Below are 13,636 nucleotides of genomic sequence, written 5' to 3'. Positions count from 1 at the left end.
TAAATATCTATAAAGATCTGGCCTGTAATTCTTTGTTTGTCACAATTTTTTCCATAGGGATTAACATGATGTTACTAATGAGGGAATCTGGGCCAGATTCACCTCTCGTACTGGTATAAAAATCAGGAGCAATGCCACTGAATCACTTATTGTGAATATTATTCTAAGCAATCAAAACCCTGTTTCCACACAAAACTCCATAGTAAATTAAAAATATGGTAAGACATGAACAGAAAATATGAGCAAAATAAATGGTCTTTCAGCTGGAATTTTCCCCATAAGGCATCACCAGGTCTTTATGGAAAATACTTCTGAATTTGCACCATGGCTGCTGGAAGAGAATAACGTAAGGCTCCTAATTAAGTCATTCTGTGCAAGAATTGTTATAATTTCATACCATTTTGGAATGTAGGGTAACATCCCCCTCAAGTAAAATGAAGTACTTTGGGTAGAAAACCCCAGTAACTATAAGCTAATGAGGAACAGACAAAGAAAAATGCCAAATGCTGTAAAGCCCAGATACTTAAGATAATGACTGAAATTTATGACTGCTTCCTTCCCTGGCAGACAGGAGTACAATTAGAATTCTCAAAACAACAGTTTCTTTGTGCTGGCAAGCTATGTCATGTTTATACTACTACAGATATGCTAGAAGATAAAAAATTAATAGTACAGCACCCTTTCTAACTCAAGGTAATAGTCAAACTTGTTATGAGGTTCTGAGTATGGGTTTGCACTTATTTTACTCCTAAACTGAAGTTATTTAGGTAATTACGATTGCAATGGACAGGAATTAACCATTAAAGCAACTTGCAATGTACAGAGGCCTCGGTTTTCACAATCACACAGAACAAGAACAAGCAATCTATTATGGGCCCCTTTATCATTTCTTTTGCTGTGCACATATAGCCTGAAATTTAAATAACTGAAAACTATTTCTTTAAAAAAATATTAATGTCCTTTGCTTGACAAACCCTTGAATGAAAAGTGTCAAGAAATAAACATGGCCTTTCTTTCATCATTTACTTGTATCAGGGTTATGGATCACTTGGTGTTGACAACCATTAGATAGAATAAGCATAAGGAATTATTAGCACAAATTTTCTCATCTCCCTCACAAAGAGGGCACGATTACAGCTATATTTTGAATACACCAAACATAACCCAAATAAGCACAGATGGTTTTGCAACAGACTAGCCCAAGGGAATCTTTTCTCTACAGAAGGAATATATGGCATTGGAGGCTCTGACTTCCCCAAGGATATTATCAGGTCCACAAGAGCATCATACGGCTTTCATCTATAGCCTTCCTTCCTTTTGGGCTACCCCTCTCTCCTTTCCTTCCTCCATTTTATATAGTGCATCCTTTCCCCTCCAGCAGTGGTTTTCAACCTTTTTTCATTTGCGGACCCCTAAAAAATGTTGAATGGAGGTGTGGACCCCTTTGGAAATTCAACCTGTGGTCCGCAGACCCCTAACATATAAGTCTGAAAACTGACTGAACAGAATTCAACTATAAATGTTCCACACGCTTGGCACGGCATTTGACGCAGCGTGAGAAAGAGTGCTAAACTGTGGGCTTCTATGGTAACAACAACACTTCTGGGTTTTGACCTGTAGGTGGGGGTATTCACATACTTTTGATTGATCAGAAAAACGGAATGCCTTTTCTGGGATCTGAAACTTAATTTTCATAGTCACCTTTCGCAGATCCCTTCGACGTAGTCTGTGGACCCAAGGGGTGGATCCACAGGTTGAAAACTACTGCCCTACAGTACCAATGATCATTGTTCTTGTCATACAGCTAAGCATGACTGTAGTCTCATCTATGGATACAGTGATGATCCAACATCACCCTGTTGCAAGCTGCAAATACCACCTTTTGGAAACCAAGAGCAACTCCTACCAACTCTTTTAGCTTTATATGGTCTAAAGCAGGGATGGGCAACTGGCAGCCCCGAGGCCACATCTGGCCCTCCAGATCATTTTATTTGATACTGTAGTGAGAGCCAATGGGCTGAAGAGGGGAGCTGGGCCCAGCCCCACGAGACAGGAGATGCTGCTTTGGGGTAAGTGCAGAACAGGCTCACTCTCCAAATCTCTCAAGGCCTCATCCCCTGAGTGTCACACCCTCGGCCTGCCAAAGAAGTTTCAGTGGACTTTGCAGCCCGCCTCTACCTTAAAGTTGCCCATCCTGGTCTAAGTAGTAAATGTAATGTCATCACTCCTGAATCTGAGTCAATTATGTGGCGCTATCCACAAGATGTCAAGAATTATTTTCTAGCAGGCACCCCACAACGGGCAACAGGACGCACCAGGGCTATCATCAAAGTAAATAATCAGTAACAAGTTCAAGAAAACCACGCCTCCAAAGAGATGACATTTATTTGACAGAACAAATAGAAATAATTTAATTCTTAAACTTTACTTCCCATTTTTAAAAAATATATTTATAAAACAGAGAGCATATCTATACCATGAGCTATATAATATTACATGCAAGCTAAATTTCTCTCTCTTGTCCTCCCCCAGACAATGAGGTCAAAATTAAACAAACATTCTCTCCCTTTTTCACACATAAACTGTAAATATAAATATACATGAATAAGATATTCATTCAGCAAAATACAGAACAAAATGCAAGATTCACTACTTAACTAAGCTTTCCTACGGTAAATTAAAAAAATGAAATAAAAATTAAAAATCTATATGGGGTAGGGAGATGAATTTGAGGAGCAGAATCTTCTGAGGCTGTCCGGAGGCTGGTTGAGAGCTATTCTAACTCACACCTGACACCTGGCCAACAACAGCCCCTATGGGTCTCACTGGCTGGTGGGGATTGCTGGAGCACTACAGCAACCTGGATACCTGCTGCTCCAGGCCACGCCCCTTTATATCTATCCTTATGTGCTCTGTCTTTATATTGGTCTACAAGCATCTAAGACATAGTCGTCACTATACAAATAGCAGCAGCATTTGATCTTCTGCTGTTTGCAAATATTGCCTCTTTACTGATGTAAGCAGACTTTAGAAAATGTAAAGGTAAAAGACGGATTTGAATTGCTAGGTATTCCCTTGTTTGTTCTACAGCTAAACACTTCATATAGTTACATCATTTGAAATTATATTGTAGATATAATCAAAATAATTAATTTTTAAATATCCATGAAGTCCATAAATACTAGCTTATATCTGTTTTCGCAGTTTGCCCTTATTCTGTTTTCAGGATTAGTAGTTTTGGCCAGATAAACACAAATCACATAAAACTTATGAGTCAGTTTTCTAATATACCCTTGTTTTGCTGAGATATAATGGGAAAAACATTACCAGAAGAAAACACCTAAAATGACAGAAGCCTCGAAATATAGAAATGAATGGGAAAGAGAAATGAACTTTAATTTGGATAATGGGGAAAAACTCAGAGGCAAATGCTCAATGAGCTTATATTTCCCTTCCCCATGCCTTATTAAAGTGGAAGATCATAACAAGAGATGCAAATAAACTGTCACCACATGAAGCAAAATTATGTCTATAACATCAGTTCAGTGAGAATAGTGCAGCAAGCTAGTACTGATGGGAAGCTGGCATTGTTAGCTACTAGATAAAAGGAGTCCAGCTGCTGCTATTTACACTAACTCCACCAGTTCAAGCAAGAACAAATAAAGGTTTGTTATCATTTGGTCTAATAGCCTACAAAATATATAAGGAAGCTTTCAATTTTCAAACCATTACAGGCTGACCACACCAGAGGAGTATCCTTCAATGTCTAAAAGGGGAGCAGCTGGTTCACGACTAAGGGGGAGTACTTTGCCCATGCCATCTGAGGAATAGCACAGATGACAATGCAGATGTGGCCATGAAGGGTATGTCTACACAGCCCACAGAAGCGCCCCCACCCAACCTGGACTGACAGACTCTAGAGCTTTAAAAATAGCTGTCTAGACAGTGCTTTGAAGTTGTGGCTTGGGCTGGAGCCTGGGCTGTGAAGGCTAGGGAACCTCAAAGCACTGACTGTACAGCTGTTTTCAGAGAGCTATGGTGAGCCCCACTAGCCCAAGTCTGTTGAACCAGGCTGGGAGGCTCTCTTCCAAGGGCTGCGCAGATATACCCCAACTTACCCTGTCTGATTGGTAGAGAGACCAAGGTGCAGGATACAAGAGTGAAATGATGCAGCAAAATAAGAAAGTTATACACAGAAAAACAAAATAATTATATTAGAGAAGTTTCTATACCTGGCCATTCCCAGACTGGAAAAGTTGGAAGGGACTATCAACACATCAAGCCTGGAAAAGGGGTGGGTACCAAGTGTAGCATGAGCAGCTGAGAGGCACTGAGGAATCAGCTCAAGAAGGATCTCTGCACAGCGATCCTTAAGGCACCATGGAGCAAAGACTCGATGAGGAATGACTAGCTGAGAACTGGCAGCAGGATTTTGGAAACGGCAAGGATACGCCACATGACCACAGCTCCCTTCAATCAACCTGAGAACAGCACAAAATACAATGGTTTAGTTTGACATTACAAATACGTGTAGTTAAATATGTATGCAGGAGGTGAGGAACTTCTGCAGACATCAAGGAGATAAAGCTACAAATGGGTCACATGCAAAGTTGGCTCCTTTGTATTCTCACACTGTTCATGTCAATGCAGCAGTGAAAAACCGAAGACTAAATTATTATTGATATGCTTGGGTAGAACTGACTTGGCCACTCCAATCTAAAATAAATGAAAGTGGTAACATCTTGTTTTACTGACAGACAGACATCAAAAGAACACGCGTTCAAAATGCAGTCACTATTCAAGACAAAACTATGTGTATGTTTGTGTCTCAGAAAACTAAATGGACAAGAAAAAACGATACAGCTCAAACTAAAGGAAAGATTCAGAGAGTTCCTAAGTTAAATATTTGTGAAACACTTAAATATTTAACCAAGTTACAAAGACAGGATTTACTTTTGTCAAAGAAAACAGAGATATGATTTATATTAAAATCAAAGTTAAATTTTTTAATTTAAAAATTCTTCAGCAAACTGTAAAAAATTGTTCCTATTACACAAAATAGCAGATTTCAATTCAGTCATAGCACTGCAAACATTTGAAGGAATTATATCATGACCAAATCTGCACCTGCATTACCTCTGAAAGGTGCTTTCCCTCAAAGGTGGGGTTAGGGAGAAAAACTACATTTCCTAAACACTGAGTCAGACATTTTTAAGAGGAATTATCAATCCAAACAAATTCACATCAAAGAGAAATCAACTTCATATTTTTTTACCTGATAATTCCTATTCTGTACAACACAAACCCTCTCTTTGGTTTCAAGTTGCAACTTCGGGGGCTGATTTATTGTAAGAACTAGGACCAGTAGTATTTGCAGGATCAGGCTCCAAACTAGTACTTTTCTATAGGCTATGATTACTTTTGCTGAATTGATGGCATATAGCTAGCTGAGTTAATAACAATGAAATAACACCACCTTACCTTTACATAAGGCCTTTTACCTGAAAGAAATGGACCTTAAACCATTTCAAAGATTATCTACACAAAGAAACCTCACCCACCACTGAAAGAGAGACATCTCTAGTGCAGAATGCAATACACATTAATCAGTGCAAGCAAAGTTATATAACATTTTTTAAAGGGGGATACAGAATGACATTCTTTTAAATCTACTTGGTTAATTTACCAAGGTCAGAGCACAATTAATAAAGTTGAAATTTGGCAAGGTTTTCTTCTTAGGAGGTTTGATTTTAAGATATATTGGATGTATTTTACATTTCAGATATGTGGGTACAATTTTAATATATAATGTGTCTAGAGCTTGAAATACAATGTGCCCAGGTAGCAAAATTAGAATAGGTAAATCCCATTTTAAAATTCACTTCTTTAAGGAATCCTTCCTTACGGTTCTTCTCACCAAAAATCTCTGCTCATTGTTTAGTACCTGACTTACTGTCCCATGATTTATGTTTCTCTTGTCTACCTTTGGCGCTCCTCTCTGGAAACTATTGTTACTACACAGAGGGCTGGCCAGTGAACACAGTCTCCCTTCAGGCAGTGTCCTTGTGTCTTTCTATCATTTGCAAAGCAAATAATAAATACATACATACAACTCCTTCAACTGCAGGTATCTGAACTGGAACTTACACTTGTATCCAGTTATTTTTGAGATACTCACTTTATGCCACCTACAAACAAAATACCTTAAAATAACATCACTTTAATATTTTTTTCTATCAAACTTTATAAAGCTTTTTGAAATGGTGGAGCAATAAGTGGAAAGAAAAGTTATGAACAGTTTTAGTTTTCACATCAAGAAGCAGCAAATTAATACCTCCAGAAGGGGCTAATGACTTGGATGAGAAGGAAATAGATTATAAAGTTGCTTGTAAATAACAGGAGCCATATTTATGCCTCTTTTCCCCTTTTTTATTGAGAACCAGTGTAATTGACTAAATAGCCAGCTGATGTTCCATTACATATAGGGACAGCATTATCATAATTATTATTTGTGTCTGATAGCTCCCGCTATGTGCTAGGTGCTGTACAAACACAAAAAAGGCAAGTGATACAGACGGTAGGGAAAAGGTATACAACATGCAAGTCAGGAGGTGGTTGGCTACATCCTGATAATATACGTTTTAATAAAGTAACTGGATTTATTTTTCATAAGATATATAGACTACCCCTAAATGCCCCATAACTAGCCAGTCAGTTTCTTGTTTCACAGTAAAAGTGGGGATTCTAGGAGGAAACCAAGTGCAAAAAGGGATAGTTACACTGTGGGCTAGTTCAAGGAGGACAGAGTGGCAAGAAGATAGCTGTGAGAGAAGCAGACAGCATATCAAGGGTGGTGGGGTGGGGGGGGGTCACTGGTGGAGCAGTGGGGACATAGGATAAATCTAATATTATTCTCAGCAATGTCAAATGTATCATGTGAGGAATGAGACACTGTTTGGAGGTACACATAACATTCATAGAATCATAGAACTGGAAGGGACCTTGAGGGGTCATCTAGTCCAGTCCCCTGCATTTGTGGAAGGACTAAGTATTATCTAGACCAGGGGTAGGCAACCTATGGCACGCGTGCCAAAGGTGGCCCGTGAGCTGATTTTCAGTGGCACTCACACTGCCCAGGTCCTGGCCAGCGGTCCGGAGGGATCTGCATTTTAATTTAATTTTAAAAGAAGCTTCTTAAACATTGAAAAAATCTTATTTACTTTACATACAACAATAGTTTAGTTATATATTATAGACTTATAGAAAGAGACCTTCTAAAAACATTAAAATATATTTCTGACACACGAAACCTTAAATTAGAGTGAATAAATGAAGACTCGGCACACCACTTCTGAAAGGTTGCTGACCCCTGATCTAGACCATTCCTGACAAGTGTTTGTCTAACCTGCTCTTAAAAATCTCCAATGATGGAAATTCCCCAATCTCTTTAGGCAATTTATTCCACCCTGACAGTTAGGAAGTTTTTACTTATGTCCAACCTAAATTTCCCTTGCTGGAATTTAAGCCCATTGCTTCTTGTCCTATCCTCAGAGGTTAAGAACAACAATTTTTCTCCCTCCTCCTTGTAACAACCTTTTATGTATTTGAAAACTGTTATCATGTCCCCTCTCAGTCTTCTCTTTTCCAGACTAAACAAACCCAATTTTTTCAATCTTCCTCATAGGTCATGTTTTCTAGACCTTTAATCAGTTTTGTCGCTCTTCTCTGGACTCTCTCCAATTTGTCCACATCCTTCCTGAAATGTGGTGCCCAGAACTGGACATTCTCATCAGAAAAGCTTGATTTTATAAAGAAGATAAAACATAGGCCCCAGAAGATTTTTCATTAGTGAAGAAACTTCTCTATCACTCATATACAGTTTGCTTGTTTCTAGATTGCTGTGATTCAGCCTCCAACTGACAGAACAAACACTGAACTCCCATGGGGGAAGAGGAAAAAAAAATCAAACTGCAAATGGAAAAAACTTGCTCTTGCAGACTATTGCACACAAAACTCTTTACTGAGAAGAAAATCTTCATGTAGTCCTTAAAGCATCTAGAGTCCTCTGATCTATTCCTTCCTTTACCACTAACTATGTGACCTTGGGCACATAACTTAAATTCTCTGTGCCTCAGTCTACCCATCTGTAAAATGGGGATAGTAATGTTTACCTATCACACTGGGCTGTCTCTAATGCTATGAAATCCCTGGATCAAAAAGGAAAAACAAACAAACAAAATCATCATATTTAAAGGTACTTGAATAACTGTATGTTTTTCTTTGTCACAACAACTAATAACGTATTTTATGGCCGCAAATCAGCAACAGTTACAGATCCTAAAGCATTATATATTAAAACAGAATATACAATGTAATATAATTACAGCATATGCATTTCTGTAGAGGCAATATACAACATATCATATTACAAATAGGTAAACATGCAATGATTCCTAAAGTTTATCTAAATGCATAAAATTTCAAAGTTTCAAACGGTATTTTTCATATCTCACTTTTGCAAAAAAAAGAGAACAGCTCCATCTCTAAAGTTTCACTAGGAAGTGCTATTAGAATTAACAGAGCACTGACCCAGCAGGAATGCTTAACCTAAGAGCCCCTTAAGAAATCACCATTTTATCCTCAATATGCAGAGTCTGATTAACTGTATTTAAACAGTGACATATTCACAATCCATATGGAAACAGAAGTAATTGGAACCAAAACAGCTTAAGTGACCTACAAAGCAATCTAACAGGTAAGAAACTTTTTATTCAGTTCCTAACTGAATAAAAACAGAAAGGATTTAAGGATTTTGCAAAGCAGACGGTTATAGATGAGGAGATAATGTGCAGAGTTTAAAAATTCTGTTAACTAGGCTGAACACATGTAGAAACTAATTGTCATGTTCCATTAACCTAATTTTTTCTACATAAGCAACACACCCTTGCCCATTCTTTACCCCTGGACTTACTTCCCTAAGATTTCTTTCTGCTCTGATTAGACATGTTCTACTGTGGTCCCTCTGCTAAGACGATTCACTTTCATGGTTCACAGAATAAATGGAATGTTCACTCGAATGTTTATTTTTTAGTAATATCCAAAGCACCAACCTGAGATCGGCCCTTGAAAACAGAGAGGAAAACTCGTTATTTGTCCGGCCGTCAGCTGTGTGGGATTCCTGTTTAACTTCTGTCCAACACCCAATAGCAATAGTAAAGGTGGATGCTGGCATGGGCATGGTCACATAATAGTACCAACTTAAGAGACCTATGAGTAAAAAAAAGCAAATTACCAAATTACCTAGAGAACAATTTCCCAGAATCAGCACTTTGAATTTCAATGCACTTGAGATTTTGAACCAAACTTCTCCTCCCACCTCCGCACTGTTGTTTTTTTTGTTCAAGAAGGAAACATAACTTGTTTTTATGCAGTCACATTGTTTACTATATGATAGTTATATCTTACTTACCTTGGAGATTGAAAGGGACATTAGCAAATAGTTTAGACCTAAAAACTTACATTCACACTGCTATCCTCAGATTCTAGGCATTTACAAAAAATTAAATCCAGCATTGTAACATTATGACTGTAAACATCATGAAAACATTCTACACCAATGGTCCAAAACACTGAATCTTACCATCATGGGTGGAGTCAAACAGGATCCTTAAGTCCTCTAAGAAAGGACATTTTTTAACTTAAAAAAAAATCGATTGCAGTCCTTTCACAATAGCCTTGAATAATGCTGTTTTTGTCTTAACAGTATGGTTTGTTTATTTCAAATTGCAAACTCCTTAGGGGAAGGACGATGTTTCAGTATGTTCTGCACAGCACTGAGCAGACTGTTAAAGTCTAATAAAAAAACAGTAACACTTATGATCCCTGCCTGGCAATCTGAAATGGCACAATGCATCAGCATGTCAATGAGAAGTCAAGAATCAGATTCAGTTTTGGCATGAGTGCTGAATTTGGCCCTATGGGACCATCTGGGAGCTGAGGGGACGGAAAAGGTAAGTGAGTCTACCAGAGGAAGATCTGCTTAGTACAGGAGGACAATTAAGCAGAGTCCATTTAGAGAAGTGGGAGAAAGTTGTTTTTGGGAGCCATGAAGTTTTTATTGATCAAACCTACATATTCACTTTTTTTTTCTTTTGCCTAGCTATTTTTCTGTTGTTGTTAAAGGTACCTTAGGCACACATGCAAGGACTCACCTACATTTATAAATACAGTTACCACAGCTGCATACACAAATTGGGTGATTGCATATGCAGCAGTCTAATTAGATACCTGTATGTGTATCTGATTTGTGAGTAGAGCAGTCATGGTAATTTTGAATGCTAACATAGGCATGCAACTGCATGCCAGCCTCAAGCCTTTTTTTTTTTTAAAGTAGTCTTTGGGCTACAACTATGATAATATATGGAGATATATTCCACAGAGGAAAAAACACGATTTGACCCTAAATGCGTACACACTCAAAATGCCAGATTGGGGGTCCCCACCACAAAAAAAGACATGAGCCGCTCTTGTTGGCTCTGAATCACAGGTTAAACATATAACATTCACAGAACTTTGCTGACCTCACAGATAACATTGATATGTGAACAGAGACTGCCATGTTCACTACAACATAATTAGAAACAAAGAGGAAATAAATTATTATTGCCAAAGGAAAAATGTTTTGAAATCCCAGCCTGTGGAAGCTGAAAACCAGCCATGGCAGGCACAAGCCCATGTATGGGAAGAGGACATCCAGGGAAGTACCATTTATTTTATTATTTCAAAAGGCTGATGTTGAGAGCTCCAGTAATGTAAACTATACCGAAGGCCAAGCCTGCCCACAATGAATCCAATGGGAGCTTTTGTCATGGACTTCAACAGGAACAAAAGCAGACCCGTAGGCAGCGTAATACAATACTTCACTGTGAGTAGCATCTGTCACATAAACAATATTCCAAAATGTTCACATAAAGAGTGCAACTTCCAGGTCAAACAACAGCAAAGGAAGAAAGAAATTATGAAGGACAGGAATGGGAGAAAGTGATGTGTTTTCAGCTGAGTTTTGAAACAAGACTGAGAGTCAATGAGGCGGGGAGACAGAAAACTGTTCCAGATGGCAGGGGGTGAAGGCTCCTTCTCCTATAAAGGAGAAGGCTCTCACAACAGTGAGGAGATTTCCTAACAGGAAAGAGAAAAGGCCAGTGATCGACAAAACAGAGGGAGGGAGAGGAGCATAGTGAGAGACAAATTCAGTGAGGTAGACTGGAGTAAGTGAAGTGTTTTTAAAAGAAGAAGGCAATTTAAACAGAATACTGAAATGAAAGGGGAGACAGCTTAGCAATCTAATGTGGTGGTGATATGTTTATGTTGCTTCTTACGTGAGAGGAGATGGGTAGCAGTATTCTGCATATGCTGGAGTCTCAAGAGCTTTAACTTCTGTAGTTTTATTCTACCACCCTCCATATGAAGAGGGGATTGCAGAGTGGGTCACACAATCTGAGGGCCAACAAACTTCACAAAGCTAGAAGATTATCAGCAAGTCCTGAAAGAGGGCAGGGGCCTTCAAAACAAGCACCAAAATGGGACTGAAAGGCAGAAATAAACTTGTTTCTCTCTTCACATGAGCTTTCAAACACTTATAGATTCATATTTACAAAATTCAACACCTTATTCTCCCTTATCCCACATGCCCTTTCTTTGTGCAGGTTTTGTAGAGACCATGCATGAACTGGACATCCCCATCACTCCACCCTGAGGCTCCTATTGTGCTTATAGATGCTGCTGAACCCCAGTCCACTCTCACAAGGCTGTTAGGGGTCTCATGTACTTGCAGCCCAGAATATACTGAATTGACAAGAAGTCTCAGAGCATACTGTGAGGTGAATGAGGTTTCACCATTGTGGTTCCTGACGTTTCCTGATGACTGAACTGGCCTTTATGCAGGTAATGCTTCCTGCCAGTAACCAACATGAGCAGCTGTTACTGGTAGGAGAGATCATTTGTTTCTCATGTTTTCTCTATATCCCCCGCCCACACACACTTTCCCATTTTCTTCCTCTTTTTGAATGTCTGTCACCTGTTCTAATTTTTTTTCTTTTTGTCCCTCCTAGTTCCTCTGTCTCCCCTCTTTTCCCTTTGCTTGGTTTCTTCTTCTCCCTTATCTTTCCTCGCCTCCCTTATCCTCAGTGTTTCCCCTTCTCCTGGTTCCTTTTCTTACTCTCCTCTCTCTCACTCCAGTGCCTTCATGTGACTCTCTTGGAAACAGCACCACCTATAGGGAAAGGGAAAGCAATGCATATGAACTCTGCATAGGGCTTCCTCCTTATAGTGCAAGTAACACTCCACATCACTGAAACATTTCTGTGCTATGTGAGGGCTCATTGGCAGGACAAGGAAAATAGCTGGTGTTTCCTGCAGAAAATGGAGGAACAGCACCTATTAAATAAAACTGGATATTTTCTAATTCACATGTTATCTATTTAGGACTCAGTTAAAAACGGCTGGAAAAGTGCAATCCATAAGTGTGGGAAAATAAAATTTTAAAAAGCAATTTATTTTTTGTATTTCAATTAACAACGATGAGATAATGACTTTAAGTTTCTTCATGCATATTAATTGTCTTTGAAATGGTTATAAAAACAATTCTGAGTACCAATGCGTACATTATAACTAAAATAAACACAAGTGTCAGTATATCTTCTCGTCTGACCTAATAAAAAGGTATATTTTCTTATATTTATATAGCACCTTTCACCTCAAATAATTCTTCAGTGTTTTAAATACAAACTGAGATACATATTATACACACACACACACACACACACACACACACACGGGATTACTTCATCCACCACTGAAATTCAGCCACCTCTAATGGGAAACATTATTATGCTTAGTAATGCATAAAACCATTACACAACACTTTCAGAAAGAAAGTGAAAAATACACCTCTACCCCGATATAATGCTGTCCTCAGGAGCCAAAAAATCTTACCGTGTTATAGGTGAAACCGCGTTATATCGAACTTGTTTGATCCGCCGGGATGCGCAGCCCTGCCCCCCCCCCCCCGGAGCACTGCTTTACCGCGTTATATCCGAATTCATGTTATATCGGGCCACATTATATCGGGGTAGAGGTGTAGCATAGATGCAAAGCTACAGCAAAACAAAATGTAATTACCCAAACTATTATTTGTCTGGGAAATTAGGATTAAGAGCCTTGCCCAACCGAAAAGTTCCAAGATATTTTTAGTGACTTCTAGTGGTCAGCACCTTGATTTCACATCTCATTTGGAAGACAGAGTAGCAGAGTGCCCCCAAGCACCAGAGTTCAATACTCAGATACTCTGATGAATCAGCAACAGCACTGGCTGCAGCACTTGTATCAGATGCATGTTGGAGATCTCCAACTCAAATACTGAACTGACCTAACCCTGCTTAGCTTGTGAAATCTGACTTGAATGCAAAACAAGCTGCTGTGGTTACAAGCTATGAAGGGGAAAGTAGGTGTTTCTCCATGGTCATATTTCTTTTCAGTAGTAACACTAATGTTGAATTAAATTCTTTCTATATGGATTTAAGTGAATGAAAGGGAAGTGTGGAAATCTTACTACTTTAAAGGAAAAAAATACTGAGCA

General features: G+C 38.8%; 1 protein-coding gene across 5 annotated transcripts in view; it reads right to left on the bottom strand.

The window, feature by feature from the left end:
* AOPEP (aminopeptidase O (putative)) overlaps positions 1-13,636 on the bottom strand; it is a 310,109-nt gene that overhangs the window by 236,618 nt on the left and 59,855 nt on the right. For all 5 annotated transcript variants that reach the window (XM_029911714.1, XM_029911718.1, XM_029911717.1 and 2 more), the window contains 2 exons: positions 9,111-9,267; positions 4,233-4,481 (listed from right to left, as the gene is read on the bottom strand). In XM_029911714.1, the coding sequence (XP_029767574.1) occupies positions 4,233-4,481; positions 9,111-9,267 (406 nt within the window). The remainder of the gene's footprint in view (positions 1-4,232; positions 4,482-9,110; positions 9,268-13,636) is intronic.

This window comes from Terrapene carolina, unplaced genomic scaffold, assembly GCF_002925995.2.
Source record: "Terrapene carolina triunguis isolate 2854851 unplaced genomic scaffold, T_m_triunguis-2.0 Scaffold113, whole genome shotgun sequence".
Lineage (NCBI taxonomy): Eukaryota > Metazoa > Chordata > Testudines > Emydidae > Terrapene > Terrapene triunguis.
Note: the sequence above shows the minus strand (reverse complement) of the source record. Positions and strands in the feature narration are given on the sequence as shown.